The following is a 27,080-nucleotide window of genomic DNA, read 5'->3' as shown; positions in this document are numbered from 1 at the left end:
AGTACCCTGTTCAGTTTCTGCTGGGTTTGCAGGGCCAGCCTATGCAGCCTTCAGACACCAGGGCAGCTGCTGGCACTAACTTTCCATTAGAGACCTTTTTTTTCCTGCTGCAGAGCTGCTAGCTGGTTCGGTATCAGGTAGAGCCCATGCAAATTCACAATGCATAGCAGTAATTGATGTTAATATCGGGATTTCTAATTAATATAATGAACCTGTGTCCAGCAAACCAAATTTATACACTGAAACCAGTCGAAAAAGGGACGCAGCTGGAGTCAGTCTTTTTTCAGCCTCACTGCAGCAATACTTGGCTCGCAGTTTAATTCATTCTGTACCCTGACACGTAGCTGATGTACAGAGTGACAGAATGAGATCGAGCATGTCCTTGCTGCTGTGTGTAAGGCCCAAATGTATGTGCACCAATAGAAACATGCTTGGTCTGATATCAAGGAAATTTCAGGAAATTGACAAAGTCAACCTTGGCTTTTGGGTTATGTTCCAAACATAAAATATCAGACACGCTTATTTTGGTCGTGGTAAAGAAATAATTTTTGTGTAGCATGTTGGTATCTGTTTACTTAAATGCTGAGATAAAGCTGTACATGTCAAGACCAAGTCTGACACTTCTTCATGCCAAGAAAAGGAAAGTGTTGGAGTGAAGTGCTTTCCAGTCTGTTACTATCACTTCTGTGAAGAAAAGGGCAGGGCAGCAAAACAGGACTTCAGCACTGCAGACCTAGAAAGATGCTGATTAATTTTGAAGCCATCTTGGACGACTGCTTTTTATAACTTTTTTTTTTTTTTTGGTGCAAAATCTTCATCTGCTTTGGTTACTTGGTCCTTTGTATTTTGAAAGCATACTGGATTTTTGAATCACTGGAAACAAATGATGTAAAATTCAACCATTGATGTATTTTTTATTTTTTCTTGATTATGCTGATTATATGCTTGACTAAAAGCAGAAATAAGGAGTTTTGCTTACTGTATATTTGTGCTTATGCATATATATGTATATATTACATGTACTATCCTCCTTAATGCAATCATGTGCTGGACAAGGCTATTTTGTTACTGGAATCTTCTTAGATTCCTATTTAGGAAATAACTGAAAGCTGTCTTTGCTGCAGCAACATAATGGGGTAATTTGATACAACTATCCCTTTCATTCAATATTTATGTTTTGCTGCTTAAATCATTAACAAGTGTTGCTGCAGTCTACTGAAAATTAGTATCTTTATAAGGCAGGATGTAAACTAGCAGTTGCAGGTATTTGGGGATCACTTCCCCCCCCCCTCCCCCCCCCCCAAAAAAAAAAAGTTATCTTTACTCTAAAGCTTGGTGAAACAGAAGTCTGCGTTTGGATGGAAATCTTAGGGTAACCAAGCGTAAGTGCTAATTTCCTCTTTGGAGAGGACAACATTGCATAATGTCCCCATGAGCCACTAATGGGAACTGCTGCTCACTTCAAATACTTCTGCCCCTGGCCCTGGGACGCTTGAGACGAAATGGGCATTCCAAACGGCGCAGATAAAAGGAAAATGCTGCCTTGAGATGCTTGATAATCTTGCAATTTGGTGGTGGCCTGGTTGGTGTTTGAGAGTTGCATGCAAAACATTGTGGTGTTTGTCACAACTATTTTTCATTTGGAATCCTGTCTCGTAACACTTCAGAAGCAGCACGTCTGTAGGATCCTCATGTTGCAGAGATGGAACTTGAGGCGAGGTCAGGGAAGACTATTACCAAATCTGTTAATGAAATTAAATTTCGATACTGTGTTTTAACCACTGGGCAGCCTTCCCCCTTCAAAGATATTTTGAAAAGAGAAAAGCCATTGTTCTTTGTGTATTCATTTTAAAAGGAAATGGTCTCCAAATGAAAGAATGGTTCCTGAATAAAAATTAAAAAAAATAATAATGTGTTTTTGGATACAACAGCCTTCCCTGGGAGTTAATAAAAGAAAATATCTTGACTGTGACTGTTACATCTTACAAAGCTACAGATTTTTAAAATTATTCCTTCTATTTCCCTCCTTGCAGCACTGGCAAACTATGTGTTCAGTAATTGCATTTTACTGCAGCATTGCCCTCAAGATTGTTTTGGCTTTCCTTTTGCTATGTACTTGCACTTCCTCATGAGAGTGGAACATCCTGCCTGTTATGCAATGCATAAATCTTGCTTTGATAGGCATTTCCAGGTTTCCAGATCTCATCTTCACATGTGTGGTGCTGTTTTTTAAATCGGTCTTTGAAGGCACTAGCAGATTAAGCAATAGTGTTCAGCTTTCTGTAAAAATAATTCAAAATAATTTGCGTTTCTTCCTGGAATCAGGTTTGACGATAACTGCTCATTTCAAAGAATTTTGTACTGGAGAGCAGTTCATTATATCCACTTGTTCAAAAATGTTTTTTCCTTTCTTCTTCAGTGGCTAGTTTCCAGGTATATAACCCCTTCCAAATTCACCGAGGGGCTGTGCCAGAGGGACTTTCTCTCCCTCAGGCAGATGTGGAAGGTTTGAGAAAACACATCCGTGATTACAGACTGTGTTTTAATTCTGAGCTATACGTCATGATTTGTTTGCCCATAGAAATGGGCTGATTTAATAAGCACGTTAAGACAAACAAATTCCCAGGAATTTGGAATTAAAAAAGCCCTCTTGAATGCATTTGCCAAGCTTTCCTCTTGGAGGAATTTTGCAAGGAAATTTCTTTACCATGCCTTTTTATTTTAATATCTGTTCTTTGTTGTCGAGGAGCCTTTCCATAAGGCTGGTTGCAGAAAGTGAGGCTGCTGCTTTTGCAGAAAGTTTTGCAGGCTTTTATTCTCCTTTCTAGCAGCAGCAACTATGCTGAGGAATTTCAAGCTATCATTTTAGAGTAAATACTTGAAGCTGGATTTTTAAATGTCTGTTCACCCATTTTTCTATGACTCCATCAGCTGTGCAGTAATTAGTGTTTTGTGTGCTGTTCCCCACAGCTATTGGCCTGTGGAATTAGGAGCACTCTAATGTGGTATGACATGCACAAGTTAAGTACTGTGGAAGTTAACACTGTTCTTGTTTTATAAACTTACTACTGATGTTAATACTCCGGCTTTGGCCCTCCTGTGCGTTTTTGACCTCAGGGTTTCTTGTTAAAGAGAGCTTTTGTGAAAAGCTATTTGAATTATGTTTGTATTTTCCAAAGATTAAAAGGAGTACTCTTATTAAGCATTTTGCTTTGAAAATGAATTGCATACTTAGCAGCCCAGCACAAAGACCGAGAACACAAGATATTGTGGAAAATAATTTATAGAAGGTACATAAAAAAACTTAATATGTGGCTAAAATAGAATCAGGCACGTTACTGGAAATTTTTGTAAAGGTCTGTAATTTCTAACACTTAAAAAAAGTTCAAGTTTGACAAAACCAGAAGTGCTCCCTCCCAAAAAAGCTCCTGTGTCATCCGCCACTTAACTTTTCCAGCTTTTTCATATTGTTCCCTGGTGAAGCTATAAGAGATGCTCAGGGCAGCATCCAGCAACATCCTTTCAGGAAAAACCTGTTTACTCCAAGCCTTTAATTCACTGCAGACTGGATGGGAAGCTGGAACAGGGCCTTTGCAAGGCGGTGAGAAGGAGGAGAAGCCTACCCAGAAGTATAATCAAGTCCAAATTTGCTTTGCAATTAATAGAAAGATGTCAAACTTATGTTAGTGCCTACAATCGGCCTCTCCCAACACACTGTACTTTGCCCGTGACATCAGGCGCTTTAATTGTGGGAAATCGGTACGAGGTTTCCGAAAGTTTCAGTCTTCCTGTGCTATGATAAGGGTAGAAAATGCAGCTGTCAGTTTTCTAATTTTCATAGGTATTCTGGTTTGACAAAGATTTAAATAAATAAAGCAAGTCCCAGTTTTATAATTACACCTGCTTTGTAAATCCTGCTTAATCACCTTCAATAAATTGCCTAACTCAGAGACAGACTTTGCGTTATTGTTGATTCCTCGGTCTTCAGAGAAATCAGATTTTCTAAGATTAGGTACAGCCTTAGCTACCAGCAGGTGCTCATACATCACCAGGCTTTAGTTTTTGTACAGTTTGGGATTTTAGCATTGGTAGGCTCATCTTGGGAAGCACTGAACAGAAACTCTGAACTTCTTGAATCTTAGTTGTTCAGGTGATGATAATGCTATCGATGCGGATTAAATATAATGGGTCTGCACTTTAATTATTAAACTTAGACCTATGTTTTTTCTGATGTATAGGAGACCTTAGGTATGGGGTTTCTAAGTGCCAAGCATGATCTTCCTGTTCATCAAAACTTCATTTTTAATTTCTTTTGTGTAGGAGCACATCCTATACACTTGTACGTGCTTGGTACCACCTGCCTTTTTTTTGGAACGAATTGTCTTTGGACTTTGAAAAATAAAAACGGAATAGCACTTAAAATTCCTATTTACAAGTGGTTCCATTTTTCACAAGACCTTTAAATGTAAAATAATCTGTCTGGATGTCAGTGGGGAAAGCCCTGTGGTCAGAGAGGCGGAGTGGTTTGCCCATGCTGTGTGAATCCCACGATGGAGTTGTGACTCCAAAGTCCTGGGTTCTACCGACTATGCTTTAACAAGGAGATTGCATTGTTATGAGCACTTTACTACTTATAAATGCTTTCTAGACAGTAGGAGAACCTGAATGTTTTTTATTTTTCTGTAGACAGAGCTGGACAGGGGTTAGTTCAAAATTGGCACGTTTGCTGCTGTAGAATATTGACCATCTCGATGCTCTCCCTCAACCAGCTCTGTTAGCTGCCACCTCGTGTATTTTGTGAAAACAATGCCACTTTTTCAAAATGATGTTTAATGAGTATCTTCTAAAATATTGGATGGCATTTTAAATGTAGTCGTGTATTAAGACTGCAGAGTTTTTTTGTTTGTTTGTTTTTTTGTGGTCTTGCGTTCAACCTGATGTCTTTCTACCTCTCTTCCAGTTTCCCAAGGGTAAATCTGTGTGCCCTTTGAGCTCTCTGATAAAGCAGATTTTTAGATATACTAAAACACACTCGTGTAAAGCTAAGGTTTTGTGATCACCCTGTGTAAATAATATCATGTTGTAGTTAACATACTTTTTACTGGGGTGTATACACTTTGCTTTATTCAAGGGTATTCATTAGCCCTATATCTTTTCCTCATAACTAAATAAGTAAATAAGAGTACAATAAGCAGTCCAGCTCCAAGGAAAGCATTGTAACTTTGTGAATCAATCCATTAAAAAATCACTACTGTTATTAATTTTCTTTACAAGAAGTCTCTTGAAGAAAACATTACTTTTTTCTACTGAGCACAGCGTGACTCACTTGCTTTATAACTTGTAATTAATGTGTATCTGAGAATAGCTCTTTCCCAGATGTAGATACCAGCCAGTGATCAATATTTTGATTGTTACAGCTTTTTGATGTCATGGAATTAAATGCAGAGTTATACATGTATCCAGCAATACGGCCACCACTGCTACCATGGCTTCAGTCCTTATTTTCAGATATGTTAGATATATTATGTATTTAAGTTACACGCATGTTTTGGATATGTGTTCCTGATAGAATGTGCTGATCATCTTGGAAGTTAAGACTGGCAAAACTCACGCTACTGTTTTCAAAGCAGTCTCAGAATAAAAGGTCTTTAAATTTTACAGAACATGCTGACTTTCGCTAGTAGCATGGATCCTTTCAGTAGCATGATAGGTAGTCAGCTAAATTAGTGGAGTTCTTTTACAATAAGCAGTGTGCAAACTGCTGATTTCATTTCGGATAGTTTTTATTTAGGTCATTTATAAGAGAGACATCTTTTCGTGCGATAGATGTATACAGGTTTACTTATATGCCAAGTTCTTGAATTTACTCTGCATTCCCAGAGAGGTGGAGTGCTGCACTCATTTCAGGAACATACCCAAACTCAGTTTAACAGTTGGTAGTGGTTCCTAGCGTTGTGTTTAATGTGGTTTGCTATCTTCTAATCAGTGAGTGGAGACATGGAGGAGCAAACTGTTTCAAACAGCTGAGGAACGAGACTCATCTTCCCAAGAAATAGTAACGGATCGACATTTTGAGAGCTCTCTAGCCTATGACAGCCTTGTCAGTCACTGTGACAGGTTACTGGAACCACTGGAGAGCAGGAATCTGAATGCAGGCCGTATTTCAGGCGTGTTCTATAGACAGTCCTTCTTTTTATGTCATTGTGAATGGCTAAAGGTAGGAATACAACCAATTAATCTTTGTGTTGGTGCACAGCGCCGTGTTTTAAAGTGTCTGCAGTGTGGTTAGAAGCTTATGGGCCTTACGCTAAAAGAAGGGGAAAACTGTAAACTCCTCACCACACTGCTTCCATTGGACAATATGGTGTTCCTATCAGCTAACCACTTCAATTCAATTTTTCTTTTTCCTCCTCAAATGTTTAAGCTCTTTTCTCAATGTTAAATACTACCCATTGCGGCAAAACCCTCTGTTCGTTACTATAGCTCAATCCAGCATAACGTGGATATTTTAGAGATGGGAAACTTTCTTAGTGCTCATTCAGTGTGGCACATTCACAGCACAGTACATCAGAAGTCATTTAGCTTTGGTTTCGCCCTTTGTTTGTCTCAAACAACTGAAATGCTAAGTGCCACAAATTCAGCAGACACCTGAAACTGCTCAGTTTCTGCACCCTGTAAGGATTTTACAGCTGTTTATACGTTGGAGTTGAGGTTAATCCCACACAAAGGAACACAATGCGATACGAAAGGCAGAATGGAAAGAAAGAGTACCTTCTGAAGCATGTTGGGGTTTCAGAAAATGTTCCCATCTGTGTCTTAGGCTATTTTTGTCACTTTAGGAAGACTGCTGAAAATGTAGAGACTCTTCCAGTATCCATTCCTCAGTTATACAGCTGCTGGATCCCAGTGGGTCCAGCATGCAGACCACAGGACTCAGTTCTCCTCAGGTATTTTAGTGTAACTGAAGTTTGAAAAATTCAGGGACTAGTAATGTATAAACCAAAACAATAAACTAAGTATTCCCAGAATATCACCATATTACTAAGAAACCAGCAGGAAACTTGTGAAACTAAATAATCCAAATGCTTGCAATAGTTTCTCTAAGATGCATCAATGTAATATAGATGGCCAAGGAAATAAATGCTGTGGAGAGACAGGGCCACGCTATGCTTTTCATAGCAAATTTCATTTTGGTCTAGACTAATAAAGTAAATGGTTCCCAATTCTGATCTTTCTGATGCTATTTGAAATGCAGCACATCCGGGTAGAAATACTTCGCCAGTTCTGTGTCAGTAATACACTGTTCCAAGGAAAGGAAAACTGTCAGAAAATTTAGTTAGAAAACAGGATTTTTTAGCAGTCGGCATGTAACTTACAAACTTGGAAATGGATCAGGACTCTACGAGCTAGTGGATTCCTGCTCTTAAAATAGTATTAAGTGGTTAAAGTCCAAGATGACTGATCGTTGTCTGATATAAAGAATGCCTCTTGCAGCACTGCCATCGATACTGCTTTAGCACTCCATTACTGGCGGTAGGGGACATTGTGGCGTTCAGCTCTGTATCAGAGGGGCATTACCTTTCTGAATTCACTAGTTTGAAACATGATCAAATCTGGATCTGTTTGCTTTGGAGAAGTTTCAGCTTCACAGCTAGAGTTAAGGACAAAAAATGCATTTTCACTGCATTAATAATGATAGTTGCAGAGAAGCAGGTTAGACCAACTAATGTTGTAATCTCCTGCCTTCTTATGTCAACAGATACTTTCCATGCTTGATCTCAGTTCAGAGATGAATCTCATAAAACATGCATGAAATAAAACCTTTGGAAACAATATTAGAGTTCTTGGACTCAGAAATATTAAATGTGAGGTTGATTAATATATAAAATTCCATGTAGGTGTTTCTACAGATCTCCAAATCAATAAATAAATGGATAACAGGGATAGGTGAATAATAATGTGAATGGGAGATTTTTTGCTTCCATTAGTGACCTTTGGTGATACCGTAAAAATTTCAAAGTTTGGTTATTCTGAATTTACTAATTAAAATGAAGTGCCAGGATATTTTGTGTTACATTAATATAACATCAAATTTGCAAGATGTAGAATGTGGTGTTCTAGTTGGGAAAGCCTGAGACATATCTGTCTTTGGTTAGTATGAAGAAGAAATGTGGTAAATACACTTCAAATGGATTGATGTAATGAAATGGTTAGGTGCATGAGACATCTTGCCTCATATTTTCTGAATCCTTCAATTTGAGTAATGCTTGGAATATCAAACCTGTGAATTCAGGGAATTAAAAACCAGAGGTAACTTGTTCAAGTAGTCCGGTTTACTAGGTGGCACTACTCCTTGTGTGAAATACTTTATAATTATGCAGAATTTGATTTGACTGTGCGGAATTAGATTATTTAATTTTATTGGGTAGTAGTTTAGGTGAAGGAAAAGCTGTGTGTTTCTGGAATTCAGATTTTCTCTAGTGCACGCTGAAGTGCCTGTTTTATGACTTCTCTTTGCAACTCTCTCTCCCAGGATCTATCTTCACCTCCTAAATGTGAACTTAAATTATTTTTTAACAAAGTTTAACTGTAGAGCAAAGAAACAAAATTAAATATTGAATTGGGGTTTATTAAAGAAATCATTGGTTATGATAAATATGGGTTGGATTTATATTCAGAATATTCTAATTTTCTGTATTTGACTTCAGGGGCATATAAGCATGTGCTTTAGCTTAAGTCCGTTGTAGTGATGTAGAAAAAAACTGAAGTTTTTATGTTTTGGGTAGTTTTTTTTTTTTTTTTTTTTAAAAACACTGTGTTTCCTAAACTGTGTTTGTTTTTATTTGCTTGCAGGATCGTACAAGGACTTTCGACATGCATTCACTGGAGAATTCACTAATTGACATAATGAGAGCTGAAAATGATTCACTGAAAGGTAAATTTAGCAAGAGACTATTTCCTGCAGTAAATAATTGGGAAGACATGCTTACTTAGGATAAGAAACTTCAGTTTTGGCTAGGAAAAGTTATAATGTGCACCAAGTGCATGTGGGTCAGCTCGGGTAGGCCTCTTTTTGCAGTTGTCTCTAGATGAAGCGATTGCAGCACATGAGCACTGGAGTGTGTTTTGTCTTTATGTAAAACAATGCAAAACACAAACATAAGCTGATCTTTTGTGTAAGTTGCCAGTGTTGTTTTTAATAGATACAATGTGTGCAGCCTGTAAAAATGATCAGCTTCAGGAATCTTGAGCAGATCAGTGAGACATAACTTTCTGCTTTGTAGTGCTTTCCTGCTTGAAGTCATAGTTGTTTCAGTCCTGGGGAAGAGGGAGTTTTAAGTATGTCATTTCGAGAAGAACACTGAATATTTCTGACTTTTTAATCCCTTTACCTTTCTTTTCATTTTTGCCACCTTGAATTCAGAATTCTTTTGCCATTGGGAAAGGAAGGGGGATATGTTGAAATGACTTGCAGTTGGGACTTACCTTTTTTTTTTTTTTTTGGTCAAATGTCATATTTCTTTGAAAATACCTCAACTTACAAAATACTCAAAGCATTGTCTACATCCTTATCTAAACCTGAGTAGAAACTATTTATGGGTTAAAATTCAGAAGTTTAGTTTCTTATTCTGTAAAATGAGTAATTTACATCAGTTTGAGGGTTAATTGTGTAAGTGAAAGTAGTCAAACTCATATTTCTACTCATTTGTACTCCAAGGATTCAGTTTTGTTACCAGTCATGAGACCACTAAAAAACAAAGCTGGACTTGTGGTTTCTAAAAGTAAATTTCTTTTGATATCAAGGCCTGTGGTGTTAATGAAATCTGGCTTGTTCTAATAGTGATTTTTACTCAGAAGACCTACCTTTGATTAATTGGCAATAACTTGTTTGTTGCATTCTCTTTGGTCTGAAATGCAGTTTGCGTTTCACATCCCCAGTACTGTGCAGTAATCCAGGGTGATGAGAAATACCAAGAAATACTTTGCTATGGAAATGACAAGGGGAGCTTGATGTGGACAGAAAGTAATGCTGGATGAATTAAAAAAAAAGGAAAAAAAAAGAAACTCCCTACTTATGTGGTTGGGGTCAGGCTTTCATTAATGACAAGTAGTGAAGGCTTTTCTCTGTTTTATGTTCTGCCTGGAAATGGCAATATCCTATGCCCCAGCACTGTACACTGAACCAAATGTCAGGTGCCCTTCCTTGACTGCAGCACCTGGGATTTGCTCGGAGACCTGTTCAACTGTCTCACAGGCCCAACCCACGTTTTAGCTACTCAAATCTGGCAAGGTAGCAATCCAAGGTGACAAATAAAGTCTCCCTTTAAATTTGAATTTAACAAAGTCAGATTGATACGTATTTATATTCAGCAACTAAACCAGGGTAGTGTGATTTTTAGATTAAATGCTTTGAAAAGATTCTTTGCAATTGCAGTCTTTTATTTTTTTGAGAGCTTTCAGTGTTTTAAGAATGACGGAGTAAGTGTATCAGCAAAGAACACACACAGTTCTGATAGATGTTAATTTCCTGCTTGAGCTTGGTTGTTAATCCCCTCTGCAGAGTCATCTGTGCTTTGTCTCGCTCGGGTTTTGTGGGCATTGCATCGTACCGATCAGAACACAGAGATATCAGGCTGATTTTGTTATTGGTATTATTTCTTGAGTGCTTTATACATCTCTCTGTTTCATGCTTAATTGTTATAAAACACTAAGATGAAAATTTTAAGTGCTTACGTGAAGTACTTCATTGTTGAGAAGTCTCTTCATTTTTCAAGGGTCTCCTCAGCAAAAGCATTAAGTTTGCTTGTGGTGAAACATGCAGTACACTGAATTGGACTGCTGCTTATCTGGCATAGCAGACTTAATGCAGTAACATATTTGCTGTAATGCAGTTAGGAATGGATCTTTATTCAAGCTCGCATCTCCTGTGTTGTGGTAATGCTGCAGTGATCATCTGTAGGTAGGGCAGGATTTGCAAGGAGAAGAAATACCTTTAGTTAAACCAACTGATACTGCTGGGAAAAAATTGCAACTTGCTGGTACAAAACATATTTCAAGTCAAGTCTGAAGAAGGGCTTATGTGACCACAAACCTTTTGTGTTGCTTTTTTTCCCCATCAATATCAGTTGGTGTAAGATTATGTCTTAACAGACTCTCTCTCTTCTGTTTTCTCTCTTTGTCTTGCATCACCTTTATTTAAATTGCTTGAAAGGAATCTTTTGAAACTTTGGATCTAAAACTCTTAAAATATCACAAATTATGGTTGTCAGTTCAAAATCTTACTTTCCATTTCAAACACCTAGAGTTAGATAAGCAGATTCATATGAAGTTTTTTGTTCTGTGTTTTAACTAGGTTAACCTGTGCATATAATGCTTTTAAACTGAAGTTGGCTACTCTCATAAGGGAAAAGCTGCTGGGTTTGAGACTTTAAAAATAGCCTGGGCAAGACACTAATAAAGCATGCTGTAGAGAGCAATCTCAGAATGGCATGGAAATAATTTAGATGATCTAATAGGTCTCACTGCTATCTTCCAAGTCCTTGCGAGGCTTTAATATTGGCTTAACATGAGTTTAGTATATAACACTAATACCATCCCTTTCATGCTGTAGTGGACTTCAAGAGAAAAAGGTACTGTGTTAAAATACACCTTCAGAACAAGAGTATGGACAAGGTCACAGTTTGGAACCCACTGGCTTTTGGAACTTTAAAGAAATCCTTTTTATCTTTAAATACTATGTTCATAGTAGCAGGTTTTGGATCCTGTAAAAATTATAAGTAGGAATTCTTAAAAATTCCATTCACAATGTGTACTTCTTGACTGAGGTGATTAGCTGTCCTGGCCTTGGGTTTATTTAGGAGCCTAATAATTATGTTCTTGTGTTGTCTTGCTATATGAAATAGTGTTTCCTGCTTGAGGTTCAAAGGTAAATATTAAGTACCATTGATGTACTATATTCAATATTACCATTTAGCACTTTCAATAGGCGTTTTACCATTTTTTTCCTCATTCTAATGTATATTTTTACCCCTGTGCGAATCCTTTTCCTTTGCGGAGCAGCTGCCATTTCAATATGTTATTTTTATCCACACGAGCAAGTGTGCTGCATTCTGCATAGCCAATGACAATCTGCAGAAGCCCTTCCCTGGAGACTAATTGCATCTTCTTCACAATGTATTCAGCCTTCGTGAGCTGAGCTCGGGATCCAGAGACTGATTTTTGAATCTGGGCCTTCCAGATGGCAATTTGAGCATTACTGTAATAGTAGTAGGTTGACTAAATATTTCCTTGTTAAATGACACTGAAATGTCTTTAAATACTTTATGGCAGCAGACTGCTTTATTACTGAAGTATCCTATAGTTCAGTTCAGGATATAAGGTTGTTGCCTGGAAATTGTGCAAAATGAAATAGATTGAACCAGACCAGCAAATCCGCTTCTAGCACTGTGAAGCACTCTAAAATTGGGGTGTGAATAGCTCAGTATCTGTCTGAAAGCTGTGTGGTGAAAAATGAGACTAGAGATTCTTATGCACAAAAAGAAAGGCTTTAGAGGTAGCATAAGGTCAGAATATACATGCAGACACTGGTAGAGCAAGTCAAACAGCAGCTCTACATTTTAGAGATGAGAAAGCCAGAACGATGAGAACTGACACCCTTCAGGATTTTTCTGAGTGCCATGACATATACCTAACTGTATATTTTAAGCAATCGTCAGCCCCTTAATGTTGATTTGAAAAGTTTTTCAGATGTGAAGAAAGTAGGTGAGGATTCCACAATGAACCTTATGAAGTGTTCTTTGATCAAAGGGATGAAAACTGTTTTGACAGCATTTTCAGGGTATTGGAGAAGAAAGAGAACTAGTTGTTTCTTTTCTCGTTGTATGGATTATGCAACATGTTTGTATTAATTGAGTAAAATGGGCCATTCGGTTTCCTAAATGACCCAGAAAATCAGTGAGACTGGTGAGAATATGGCCCAATTTTTGCCAAGGGCTCAGTAACAATGGCTACGATTCTTTTTAGGTAAGTGGTCCTTTATGCTCGCACAGGACAAACTCTGAGCTATTTTAAAAGTTAAAACAATACATTTTGAGGTTTTGTTTTGTTTCCAAACCATCTTTATGTTTTCATAGCAATGAGGAAAGCTTTAAGTTGGCAGCTAAGATGAATGTTTCTTCCCTACTGTTGTTCTGTGCGAAGAGGTACGCCATCTGTTTATTGAGTCCTGGAAGGCAGAGGCCTCTGGCAGATCTGTGCATCCGCAGCCCAACACTGCAGGCGTCTTCATGGCTTCTGCTGCCCCTTGTATGGGAGCGGGTTCCACATGGGACCTGTGGTGGCCTCACCTCAGACCACACCAACAGGATCACAGTTGGTCTCGTTTGTGTGCCTTGCCTCAACAGTCTTAGCTAAGGATTACTCACTTGCAGCTTGGACATATCCACCTTACTGTAAAATGTGCAGAAACTTTCACTCGGCAGCACTGGACGCCAACAGGGTTTGCTGCAATTGTCTTTGGGATGACTTACTGTATTGGGTGTTTCTTGCTCGGGGTCTTCCTGAATTTTGTCGGCTACATTAGTAACCAGGAAAGGCTAATGGAATATTCAGACTGGAGTGCATATTAATTAAGAGTAAAACCAATTGCAACATTATTTCAGAGTGCTGCTGAACTGGATCTGGCAGCAATAACCTCCAGCCCTAGCTAATGGGGCTGTGATGGGGGAAACAGTCTAGGTGAGTTTTATTTGTAATCAGCAGCTCCCAGTCATGTTATAATCCACTATTTTCACTTGGGTTAGAATGGAAGCACTAGCATTGCTATTAAATAGGGGCGTGCTTTCTTTCCACATATACCCAATGCTCATAATTTTGGGGCAATATTCAATATTTTCATTTTTTAGTCTTTCGCTGTGCTTTCTTTTTCCAGTTCCTCTGCTGGTAGCTGAAGTGTATGTTGATTTAGGCCAGCCTTTCCAACGATGGGACTTTACCAGAGCCTTCACTTAAAAACAGCCAGCGAGGCGGTAGGGAGGCGAAATCCCCTGGGCAGCCGGAATTAGCAGAAATCTTCCATTAGTAAATATTGAGGTCAGCCCATAGATTGGCCTCTAACCTTACGCAGCAGCGATCACGATGTCCGTAAGGCTCTGGTTTTACATTTGCTGCCTATTCCCGATCTTCCAACTTTCTCATTTGCGAGATTTGTTTTTGTGCCCTGAACCAAATGCCCCTCTGTAAGAGAGGGTGAATCTGGTGGGACTACAAAGGGAAAACTTGATTTGTGAGGCAGAGCAGTGCTTCAAGCTGCCAACCCTGGGCGGGCTGCAGGCTCAGAGGCAGCCCTCAGCAGGGCCCAAGGCTTAGCAATCGGCCTGCGGGCTGGGGGCCTCTGCAGGCTGGGACCTGGGTGGCTTCTGGCAGCCCCCTTCTGGCAGCCCCCTTCTGGAGGGCTCCTGAGGTGGCCGAGTCCCAGATCGGCGAGGGGGAGTGAGGTGGGGGGTGCTGGGTGCTTTCGCCCCTCTGCCAAAGCCTTGAAATGGCTCTCGAATGGGAGCGGGCACCGGGTTTGGTGTCTGCAGTGAGCCAATGGAGTAGTGCCTGTAGGGTTTCTAATTTATGGTACTCTGAAATTGGCAGTGTTGAGGCTGATGGTAATGCAGCCACAGCCTGCCCTTCCCTTGGCAGCCCCGTGCCAGCATCGCAGCCTGCCCCGAGGCCGCACGGTGTCGTTGAGGTCAAGGCGTTCAGGATTTTTCCTTGATTATTCCTTGGCTCTGGCACGCCTTAATTCTCTGCTATCAACTGCGAAAAGCCAACCCCATTCTACTCTCTCAGAAAATACCGTACATTGCCTAATAAATAATTTAAACCATATCCATGTGCCATGATGCATATGATTTAAGGAATAAAGCAGTAGGCAGGTTACTGCTGCTTTCCTTTCTGTCTGCTATAAATCTTCATCCTACTATGAATACTGCAAAAATCCCAGGACAGGGATGCAGTATTTAAGATGTTATAATAAATGTCTTTGCAATCATCCAGAATTATTTGGGAAATGTACTGAAATGTGTGGGATTAATATTTGTTTTCAGTTACAGAACATAACTGTTGGAAGAGGTGAATTACCGTTTATAATAAATTAATTCCCCTGGATTTATTGACACTCTCAATTGTATGTATCTCAAAAGTAGTATGTAGCTTATGGTGCTACTCAGGGCTTGGGGATTTTTTCAGAATTTATTTGCTAGTGGTAACATCTGCATTTCTATAGAAGTATAGGTCTTGATGACGCAGGTGTCAAAGAATTAGATGTTTATACGTCAGTCCTTCAGGATTTTGGGGTAAGGTATTAATTCAGCTAAGCGAGAGTAACACCTCGATTTATGCTGTCAAAAAGTGAGGCATTGAGCAATGAACTAGAGGGTATTAATGTAACCACCCTTTGAGGCCAGGAAATTCCTTCCCCTGCCACCACAGAGCAGTACAAATATCCCAGGGTTTTCTGATCCTGGTCCAACTTTGAAATCAATGTGAAGATTCCTGTTAACTTCATTAGAGTATGAGGCCTATGTTGTTTTTATCCAATCTTGAAAAACATTTCTCATAAGCCCCTTGCCATGCCATCCCACCTCCGGGGTCTGCATGGAAAATTAAACACCTTTCATATTCCTTAAACAAGATGTTTCCTAGAAATGTATGTCCTGCAAGTGATGAGGCAGTTACTGATTTTTAAAACACTACAGAACATCAAAAACACTGCTAGAATTTCCAATATCTAAATCAGTGATTTCATCTTGAAAAGCGTTAAAGCCAGCAGAGTTGTGCCGAATACCATGGCAGCAGCCTTGCTATTCTGAGTAAAATCTTTTCTAAGGTTTTCTTGGTTTCTTTTTTATATTTTTGTCTTTTTTTTTTTTTTTTAGTCTTTAGTCTTCTGCCTTGTTCAATATTACTGTCCACCAAATGCTTTATTTTTTTTTTCTTTTTCGTTTCTGAATTCTTTGATAATCTCTGGCCATTCTGGATCATCTTCAAAGAAGCCTTTACTATGGAACTGTATTTCATGAGTAGTTTCTGTGCCTTGTTTTAGAAGACAGAGAGCTTGCCCTGCCTCCCTTCCCAAACTGCTGCAACTACCTGTCTTTGGTCTTTCTTCTTTGTTCACTTTTTTCCTTGATGTTGAATTGTTAGCTCTTTGAGTCCTTTGTTAGCCACGTTTTGCATACTCTCTACCATCATGTTTATCAAGTTAGAAATGGCATGAAAGCAGCAGAATGAAAAGCCTGATGTGCTTTTCCTAAATGTGAAATAAAGAAGAAAAGGGAGATATAATGAAAATGGAGATGGGTTTTAAAGAAAGCAAGCAACAAATGAGGCATAAGTATAAATGGGAACAAGACTGTAACAGCACCACACTTCAGTTCCTGTGGTCTGTTACATGCACTCTTCTAGAGAAGAAAGTCAGGTAACACCAGTTAGATGTATGGTTGTCGTTTGGGACAGGCTCTTCTGAAAGTACCTTTGCTCTTACAGAGCATGTGAGATCACTTGGATTACCTGTTAAAGGCTTGCAATTTCTGTGGCATATTTTTATTTGCAAAGAAGCAAAATTTCTGTAATACAGCTTCTTCCTCATAGCCACTAGTATGTCAGTGGTTTTCTGTTAGTGGTTTTCTGGCTAGGGTTCTGCATACCTGCAACAAATAGAATTTGGTTTCTTTGTCTTGAAAGCCTGGGTGCAAAAATAAGGGAGCTGATTCTTGAATGCTTGTCGTTTCAAGGACCTGTAACACAGAAGACCTTAGCTTGCCTGAAATACTGGCTGCGATAGTGGGGTGTTCTTGCCTGGGAGGAGCAAATTAAAAGTGCATATGCAAACAAGTACAGCATTTCCCACATTTGAGACGTCTGGTTGTGTTTCTTAAGCATTCTGAAATGCCTTTTATTGGAGGATTAAAGAGGAAAAGGTAAAACTAAGTTTTAAATACTGTTTATTTTGCTGGGAATAGAAATAGTGATTCAGATAAGTCCATGCTTAACTTTTGTGTCTAGATTTTGTTTTCTGAAGAGATATTAAGAGCCCTTAAGACTTTTTTTTCCCCATTTTTGTTTGGAATTCAAAAAAATTATTTAATTCTTTTAGGATTTATATTGTGTGTCCTAAAACCACCAGCTGCTCTACCTAAAAAATAAATTCAAAATATTTCAGTTAATTTTAGTAGCCTCCTAGGAATATCACACTAAATCACGTAATCCAGGAGCATTTTTTCCTAGTGGGCAGTCTCTGCATATACCTGAATGACTATGCAGCAGACTGAAATCTAGTTACTTAAGATATTTTGAGAGACGATTGTGATATATATAGATTTGTGTATTCTTTATTTACTTTAGTACTTAAGCATTAGGTATAACGATAAGAACCTCTGGAGAGGGAAATCTGAACATACATCTTAAAGTAGATTTATCCTTACTTGGCTTAATTTATTATTTGTTGGAGCGGAGATTGGCTACCTGTGATGCTAGGAGGTTTGGGGTTTGCTTTCAATATATGAAACAGTTGGATTTTCAGATGAGTGGTTCAGTCATTTGCATATTTCTAGATAAGCAAGAGTTGAGTGTCCTCAGAGGCACACAGAGCCGAGTTCTTTCACTTTTACTTTCTTAGGAATCCTGTCAACGGGGATCCAGCTCTGCAGTCAGATTGCATAGGTGGGAGAAAAGGATGAATTTGGCCTGTGGAATGTGGGGACACTTGTGGTAGACAAAGTATATAACACTATTCATAATAAATTAATTAATTTCCAGTTTTTTATAGTAATGTTACATAATAATATTTATCTTGGCACTAGCGTTAGTGCACAAATGGCTGGGGAGATGGAGTCAACTTTCTGAAAGCATTCTAAAAATGCCTTGGTTGTTCACGTGTGATTTTAAATTGTCGCAATAAATAGTGTTGCTGTCCGGTCCCGTATACCACTCTGAATCTAGATGGAGGAAATAAAGTGCTGACACTTTTCAAAATGCAGTTTTCTGTTAATTTTCCCCTTTGGAGTGGGGGTGGGGAAGTGTGTAGTAAAGGTTTTTTTCAAATATATTCCTGGAAAAATCAGTGTCTTGTTTACATTGTTATTGTAAAAACAAAAACTGGGGAAATGTTTTGTTGCGGAGCCTTGAGCGTGCGTGATAGTGACTTGCTTGTGTTACTGTTTCCTTATTGTTTGGGAGTGAAGTAAGAGGATGCTTAAAAAAGGAACAAAGCCGTCACGTTGCATTCCAGGCTGCCTTGTGATCATTCCTTCCACAGACAAAAATAAGTTGCTTTGAACTTCTTATTGTACTTAAGGAACGCTGGTTTTAAATCTTGCAGCATGTTAGTATATGCCAATGTAAATTGAGCTCTTGAGAGTCACATGCAGGAATCGCATTTCAAGTTATTCATTAAAGCCTGGGCATAATTCAGCCTGTTCTTTTACATAAATTGTTAGGCTGATGGTATAGGCAGATACCAGCATCTCTTGAGGGTATGCTATATATAAAGTATCCAGGAACAGTGCCTGTGAACCAAGGCCACAAATGGAAGGTTTGTGAAGTTTTTGCATCTTTTCCGTGTTTCAATAAATTCAGTAATAAGTTGTTAGAGGCTACCAATCGTTTGTTATTGTCGCTTAGTAAATAAATCCTGCCTACCAGTTTTTAGCATATGGCATCCTATTGTTTCTTTCTCGCTGTCAGAAAGTCCATCATTAGTATATATTTTGGACCCTGCTGGAAGTCACAGTTGACGTAGTTCTGTAGTGGAGAACTTGATTTGCTCTTTACTGGCGAAGTTGTGCAATGCTTTTCCTTCTCCCAGCTGTAAACTCTACCTTTAACTTGTTATTTTTGAAATGAGTATAGTAATAGCTTACATGTTCAAAAGATAAATGCTGCCAATTATTCCATATCATAAATGGGGAGAGGTAGTGAGGGAGAAGATTGGATGTTTTTGTAACTTCTTATCTATTCCCTAGAAGTCATACATGAATATAAAATAAAGCTTAGTGCCAGCAGCAGTAGGGCGGCTGTTTTTCTGAAATACACGTATAATTCAAACTAACATCCATTTTGCAGCAGGGGGTTCTGCCTCATGATTTGCTTTTCTGCTTTTGATTTTTTATCTCTGACCCTGTGGGGGTTCCTGGAGGGAAGGGAAGAAATACATTCAAATATGAGTGATATTTATGGGTTCCATTTGGATTGATTTGCTATAACCCAGTGTAGTATAATAGGAATTATGAAGAAATATCGGTACCTTATAGACAAAGTTGTAGCTACATGCAGGATTTAAAGCAAGTCTGTTTTTGAAAAGATGTCTCTGTATTATTCCGTTTGGTGGCAAAAAAAAACTTCAAAGTTACCTTTGAAGCTTCTGTATTTTTGAGCTGAGTGAGACTCGGTTTGTCACCTTTCACGAGGAGTTAAGTTGTTGTTGAAATGTGTGAAAGATCATCTTTTGAGGTTCAGCCCGCATGGCACTGTTAGTCTGGCAGACTACCTGAGAGCATCAGCTGTAAAAGGATAATAATGGTGGTGGTTTTTAAAGCTCTCACACAAACCTTAATCCTGGTGTTCTAATAGTTACCTTTTTTCTTTTTTCCCTTTTTTTTTTGAACCACGTCTAGGACTTTCTCTCCCAGTTGCCCAGCCTGGGAATTAGCTTGAGCTTCTCCCAGAGGTGGATTTGCATGCGTGCTGGGCTAGGCTGGCTGCTGGGGAAGCCTCTGGTCCTGCCTGGTGCAGTGGCAGAGAGTCCTGGTACCACCGCAGCTTCTGTCCCAAACGTAACCGCACAAGCCCCTTGGGAAGGCAGTTCTGTAGGCAGGTTAAAGCCCCGAACACTTGGAGCATATGGGACAGGTCTTGGGAACAGTAGCTTTGACTCTCATCATTCTCAGCTTCTTCCCCTGCTGCCCTCCCCATTATTTGGTGCGTAAAGTTGTCTACAACCAACCCATTCAAAGGTATTACGCTGATACTCTGTGCTATACAGCCAGGTGCTGCCTTTTTGCTTCGTAAACCCAATTGATTCAACATTATCACAGGTGAATCGTTGTTACGATCAGAAGAGCCAGCACTAGAAGGTTTTATAGGTGGCTTCTCTTTAGGGTTTGGGAATAAACGAAACTTGTTCAGCTTTTGTGTGTTGGCTGTGTTTTGTGTCAGTGACCTGGAATTGAAAATGAAGGATTCTAGTCAGACCTGTATGCCAATGCTACCAAACACCAGTGACTTCATTTCATTAGTGGTCTCAGCAGAAGTAATGGGTAAATATTTGTCTTCAAGCATCTGGTTTTACTCGAAATAAAGCACAATACTTGCCTCTACTATAGTACTCCTGTTTTTCAGCATTTGCTTGGACAGTTTGGATATAAAGTAAAGCTATATTTCTCATCACATGCATTTTTTTTTTAATATACAGTGTTTCTTTAAAAGTAAATAGCATTTTTTCTTCTATCTTTTGGCATCTCTGCTGCTTAATTTTGCAGGATCTACACCCAAAGCACTTCCGTGATTTTTACAGTGCACCCAAATGTAATCTGCTTTTCTGTTTTCATGCTGACTTTGACCCTGCTAAAAGTGTGACAAATATGCATTCTCCAGATATATAGGGGTGTTTTAATTTTTCTAAGATTATCATAGTCTCTCTTATATCCCTTTTTAGTACCTTGCTTGTGACAAAAGTTTTTAAAACGGGGATCATATTTGACAATATGGTAAAGATGTCTGTGACTGTAAGATGCGAAGTTCTGATACTGAACAAATTCACTGTCAGTTTAGACTTGCTAAAAAAAAAACCTGCTCATTATATTCTGCATTGACAGAGCTTAGACCATGCATCCATCATCTGTTTTGTTCTGCAGTCAACATAAACTATATCATGTCCTCTGGATGATTTGACAGAAGTGAGATTATGTGCTTGAACTGAGTAAAAATTTTTTGCTCATATGCCCGTCTTATGTCATGGAAACATGGCCTAATTATTTTTTCCTTAACGTTTTAGAACTAAAATCAGGGACTGCATAACAAGCAGTACTTTTACTTGACTTGACAGTCACATGCAACACTTTATGACACTATCCACTTTCTGTTGAACTGTGATCAACCCCGGCTGCCCACAGGGAGTAGTAGGGAAAAAAGATAATAAACTACCCTAGTTTGTATTTAACGGTCTTGTTCGTAGCACTGTCAAGCTTGCTACAATTTCAAAATATAGTTCAGTACAGAATGTTTTAGAAATAAGTCTGCGCTGTCGAAATGTCAAAAACGATACAGGCATAATTTAGCTTTGAGCATTCAGTTGGGCTGTTCATTCCAGGGTATTGTTATGATTATTAATACTAATTAGGGATGCTTTGTTTGGATGCTTGCTTGGTTCTCATAGTCATGGTGTGGCCTTAGCAAGTTGGGATGAGACAGAAGATCCAGATGCACCTGCTTGCTGGTCCCTTTGCTTAAAGCAGTCTGCCTCTTGAGCTGGCCTTCTTGTGTAAATCTCCCACAGTTAATGGCACAAAAGACACCTGTAAGGGCTCCCAGTCTGCAGAGTGGAAGGCAGCAGGAGCCAGTAGAGCACTAGGTGCCCAGCCTGGGCACAAACATTGCAGGACAAGCTTGTAGTAAGTTCGGAGTTCAAGAGGTTTAGGGCTCCTGCATGCATCCATGCTTCCTCAGCAGGATGTCTTCGTCACCAGGAATGGTGTACTTCATGCAGAATTGCACCTGTGGTTATGCACAACATGCTGGCAGTCTTTCTGGTGCTTCCTATAGAGAGAAAAAGCTGAACACATTTATTAGGCACATTTGTGAGGTACAAAAAAATGTTATTTTAAGAGAGAGGGAGAGGGAGATGGTCGGGAACCCATTAAGTGTCTCAGGTGAAGAGACAAAAATTTGAGAGGGTTGCTTGTTCATTAGGTTTGTTAAATAAAAGACTAAAAGCAACAGATTCTTGCAAAAATATCAGAGGCTTTTTTTCTTACGCAGAAAGGAGTGTGGCAAGGAGTGCTGAGGTGGCAGAATATATGAAGCAGCTGCTAATAGCATTTCAATTTTTGGACTGATTTTACTCCATACGTTATTAATAAACAGTTGAACTGGTTGCATAAACACTTTATATTTTTCAGGTTTTGTAAAAATAATTCTTGCTCAAATATCCTGTGAGTTTAATAAATCTGTCTTAGGCCCTTGATGCATTTATCTGAAATACTAAATAAATGGAGAACAAAAATAGATTTGAGGAATCCAGCATTGCAGTTGTCTCATTTCTCAGCATGGGATACTGAACATTAAATCTTTTTCTCCTGTTGGTAAAGTTACCTTAAGGCTTCATTTGTGTTGGAGCTAGCTGGGGTAAGATGTCTCTTAATATGAAATTATGAAAGCCAGAAACAGAACTGGTAAATCACAGTTAGCTGCCTCCCTGCGCTGCCAAGAGAGCATTCTTTTCTTTCAGTGCTGTATTACATTGTGCAAAATTAGTGGCATGTGATGAGCTCTGAATTCAATGAGCAGAGAAAGTTTGTATCTGTAGTGCACTGGGGTAGTTTGTAAGCTGTGGCTCCTGAGAGATGCTTTGAAATGTCAGATGTTGGGATTTGTGGGCTAGATGAAGCAAATGCAGAAAATAGGGAAATTAAGAAAAAAAAAAAACCTTAGTAGTTAGTTCTCAAAATCTTTTCAGTAGTATTTGGCAGTGGAAATACTTCATAGCTGGTGAAGAGCTTTTTTTTAGTTGTTGTTGTTTTCCATGCTAGGAAAGGAGAACAAAATCCTATTGTCTTGAGTGACACAGGTGGCAAAGCAGTGAGGAGCCCGCTGACCTAAATTGTGGTCACAGATCTGCAGCGAGAATCGTGTCTGTGCCGAACGCTTTGCTGCCAAGAATGGGTGTTCCAAGTGAAGGAGATGTGCGGTTTTGTTAGTAATTTAGAAACCACAGGCAAGATTTTTATGGCTTTATAGGCAGGGCTGTTTTTGAAAGTGCTTGACGTTTTCTAAAATGTGCAAATGCTTCTGAGCTCTATCAGAAAAGCTGGAAGGTTGCTGATTGCTTTCCATGAAAGACAAGTTTCTTCAAACTTTCTACTTTGAGGACTGAATGAGTGTCTTGGATTTCTAAATTTATAACTACTGTGGAAAAACTATACTTGTAAAGCCCTTTAAACTTCCTCCACGAAACTAGTATCTATTTGTATGAACACTTGAGGGTATGCTCCAGTCTGAAGACTAAGGCTTCGTTATTTTTGATTCTTGATGTTAATTGCAAGCTTATCAGCAAGACATCAGAGACGTAAATGATCTTACAGATGCTAAATAATCATGAAGTAAATTAGATTGATATGATTTTTATTTTGAAAGAGGAAACTGCTTGTGTTTTGTTGTGGTTTACAAATATTTAAATGCTTAAACTCAGCCTCAGTTTTGAATGAGGAAGCAAAATAAAATGTGCGATGTGCTCAGAGTTTCTCGTAGTACTTGCCAGAAGAATCCAAGTTCTGAAAACAGTTGGCCTCCTTTCAGATACAGATTTTAATGAGATTGAAACAGAAAGAATGTGCAAGTTTGATTACAAAGTTTAACCATGCTCTGACAACAGGTACTGGAAGCCAGCATAGAAAAATGCTGTATTTACTGGTGGTAGAATTGATTTGTTTTGGAAAATGAAAAGTAGGAAGCAGGGGGGAGCTGTTGCATAATTCCAGTGAATTACAAAGTTAGTAGGAGAGATTCTGTGCTGTTGTGCATGGGCTGCGGGAGGTCTGACAGGCAGCTTTAGCGGCCCGGACGTTTTCTCCTTGACTTTAGGTTTTTCAGCTGCCAGTAATAATTTCAACCAGGATTCTATGGGTTGTACAAAACATTTGTTGCAACCTACTTTCAAAGCAGAAATAAACACAATCGTCTTCCACGTTCCTTGTGTTAGGGCTTTTCCTGGAGTTCAGATGAAGATCAGTATTAGAATATGCTTGATCTTGGCGAGGAGCAGAGCATGGGGCATTGCAGGATGAGTGTCAGCGGACCTGGTGCATGAGGAAAGATCGGTTTACTTACAGGCATACATCCAGCAGAGGAGGAAGGAATGGATACTACAAGACATGTGCAAATTAAGAACTAAAATTGTTTTCAGAAAGTCTCCTTGAGTATATTTTGTCAGCTTCAAATCAACATGCTTCCCCAAGAAGTAAGAGAGGTGGTGCAAGGAAGGCATGGTATTGCGGGTGGGAGGGGAGGCCAGCTTGTGAGCACCATCTGAAATGACCAGGTTTAGAATCACTGAGTTAGTATAAAACGAGGTCTTTTGGTCCTTATAACAATGTTTGAAAGGCTGTTTTCTTTCTCATTTAACATGCAGCAAGGACATATGGGAGAAGGCGAGGTAACAATATTCCTATTTAATTTTCTAATGTTGACAATGTCTCATGGGAGAAAAACATTAAGTTGTAACTAGAAGGCAAACTCCAAAATATAAGATTATAAAACATCAGTTTCACATAAGTTTATGTAGTTTGCATGCTGTAAATAAACATTTTTACTGAATTAGGTAGTACTCCACTATAGCGCTATGGGGGCTGAAATGATCACAGTCCTTTCAGTGGACATCATCCATATGATTTGTTATACTGCAGAGCTATGTTGCTGTTTGTGTGTATGTAATGAATGCTGGAGAAGCTTATTTTGGTTCTTTGGGTGCTGATGGTTTTCTCGACACAACATAGACTATAGTGAATATTTGTTCTGGCCTGTTAGCTTGAAGAACCAGATGCTGCAAGCATGCATGTTAACTTATCTCACAGCAGTGGGAATGCTAATGAACCTAAAAAAAGATATGTTTAGGTATGGAGAATTGCTCCCTTCCAACACTGCCTGCAGGACTGGGGTCTTAAGAGATGAAACAAATGGCATATGCATCAGTTCATTAGGGGAAAACAAAATAACATTGAAGTCTATACTCCAACATTGTTATCATAATATGAAGCGTGGTTTGCCTAGTTACACTAGTAGACCTTATAGATGATTGCTATTTTAGTCAAAGGTGTAAAAAGATTCCTGAAATTTCAAATAAAGAAAGCTGACCAAGTCTTCCGTATTTTTATTCATATAAATTCTGTGGACTGTTGATTTTATTTTATTTTTGCTTTCAACCTGTGAGCTGTTTGATTTTTGCATGGAAAATGTCTGGCTATTGGAACCGGTCAAATTTTCAGTTTTCAAGATGTTTTTTCATTTTTTAAAATGAAGTAAATGATAGTAATTTATGTTCAAAGAAAGGAAACAGAGCAGTATAAATTAACCTTAGCGATACACTACTGTGATAGATTGTAATGAACTCTGAAAAAGCAGACATACTATAGCATAGCATAGGCTATGTAAGAAAATCTGTCCTAAAACTTGTAGCACACCTCATTTATTGCTTACTTTATGTATATTTATTCCTAAAAAACTCATTAAACGAGTAAAAATCTGTTCAATTTGTTTTCTAGCTATTGAATAGTGTAACTAAAGAGAGAATTCATGGATGAGATCAGTTTGTATCCTCTATTTATGGTATTATATAGTTGCATTTATAAATTAGAGTATCATTTAAAAGTAATATTATTAATGAAATCTATGATCAAGGATTATCACAGAAGAATATTGGAGGGGAAGCATGCTTACAACATTTTCTCTTAGAATGAGTCCATTAACGAAACTCTTTTGTAACATCTAAGTAAACTTGCTTCTAGGAATGGCACAGTATTGCCTAGTTTTCAGTCTTCACTTGCGGTAAATTACAGTGGGTCTTCCTGTTCTTATCAGGATATTTTAGTTATTTACAAGTGGGTGGCTTAGGATATGTTTTGATATCAGGTGATTTAAATGTGTAATATATCTAGCTGGTAGAAGTCTTGTTTTCCCATCTGCACCATGGAAATTTTATCTGTTCCTTGTACGAATCTGTTCATTGGGAAATTATATATACGGCTTAGGTTTTAGCGTCTGCTGTTGGGAAACTCCCTACAAAGGGCTTATATTCTCTTCTGTTTTGAAATCTTTTTAAAAGAAATCTAATTAGGAATGTGGAATTTATGGAAAATAGTCCATCTGAGCATCCATTCAAAATACCTTTTTGTTTCAATTTTTCATTAGTTATAGTGCAGTTATGAAGAAGGTAGTGACCTTTTTCTCTGAAATAGTACATTTGAGTTACTAAATGATACTGAAAACTATAAGGGTCATGTAAAATTGAGAACATAACTGCTAATTAAAAGGGAAGAGTGCAAACTGTTCTACTGCCAACGCAGCAACTAGTGCATATTTATTTTTTAATTTAAACAGTGCGTGCTTTGTTCTGTTAGTATGTTTTTTTCCTTCTTTTTTTTTTTTTTTTACCCCCCCCCATTCAGGTCAGTCTTCGCTGTTTCCAATGGAAGATGGGTTCTTGGATGATGGACGTGGGGATCAGACTCTTCACAGTGGTTTAGGATCACCTCACTGCTTCTCCCATCAGAATGGAGAGAGAGTGGAACGGTATTCCCGTAAAGTCTTTGTCGGCGGACTGCCACCAGATATTGATGAAGGTATGCTCAGAAAGTCTTATTCAGAAAAGCTCCTTTTGGCTTAATGACAAAAATGTGGTGTGAAAACTTTTGTCTGTTAACTACTGAATGATTGTTTTTCAAACTCTACAGAAAAGCTTTGATGTGTAAATGGATCTTTGTATACCACCACTTTCAGTTCATGGCAAATGTGAGATTATTCAAACTAGTTTTGGCCATAGCAATATTTCGCTGCTGAAGAACAAAAGTACTTGTTATCACACATTTATCTGACTTTTACAGTATAAATGTTACAAAAAGGAGGTGCAAAAATAAACAAATATCTCCCGTTGAAACTCACAAATACATTGCAATCATTTTATAGTGACCAGAAGCTAGTAGTAGGAAAAGTATTGCTAGTAGATTTATAAAGTTTATATAAATCAGTAATTCATATTTGTAGGTCTATGTATAGTTTCTTAGATGCGATTTTTAGCAGTGATCACATCCCGTGGTAGTTTC

At 38.5% G+C, this 27,080-nt stretch overlaps 1 protein-coding gene across 1 annotated transcript in view; it reads left to right on the top strand.

The window, feature by feature from the left end:
* The window catches only part of CPEB4 (cytoplasmic polyadenylation element binding protein 4), a 43,068-nt gene that overhangs the window by 3,953 nt on the left and 12,035 nt on the right, over positions 1-27,080 (top strand). The window contains exons 2-3 of the mRNA XM_035559735.2: positions 8,854-8,935; positions 26,427-26,600. Of these exons, the coding sequence (XP_035415628.1) occupies positions 8,854-8,935; positions 26,427-26,600 (256 nt within the window). The remainder of the gene's footprint in view (positions 1-8,853; positions 8,936-26,426; positions 26,601-27,080) is intronic.

Source organism: Cygnus atratus, chromosome 14 (assembly GCF_013377495.2).
Source record: "Cygnus atratus isolate AKBS03 ecotype Queensland, Australia chromosome 14, CAtr_DNAZoo_HiC_assembly, whole genome shotgun sequence".
In the NCBI taxonomy this organism is placed as follows: Eukaryota; Metazoa; Chordata; class Aves; order Anseriformes; family Anatidae; genus Cygnus; species Cygnus atratus.
The sequence above is the reverse complement of the archived record's forward strand: the minus strand, read 5'-3'. Positions and strand labels throughout refer to the sequence as shown.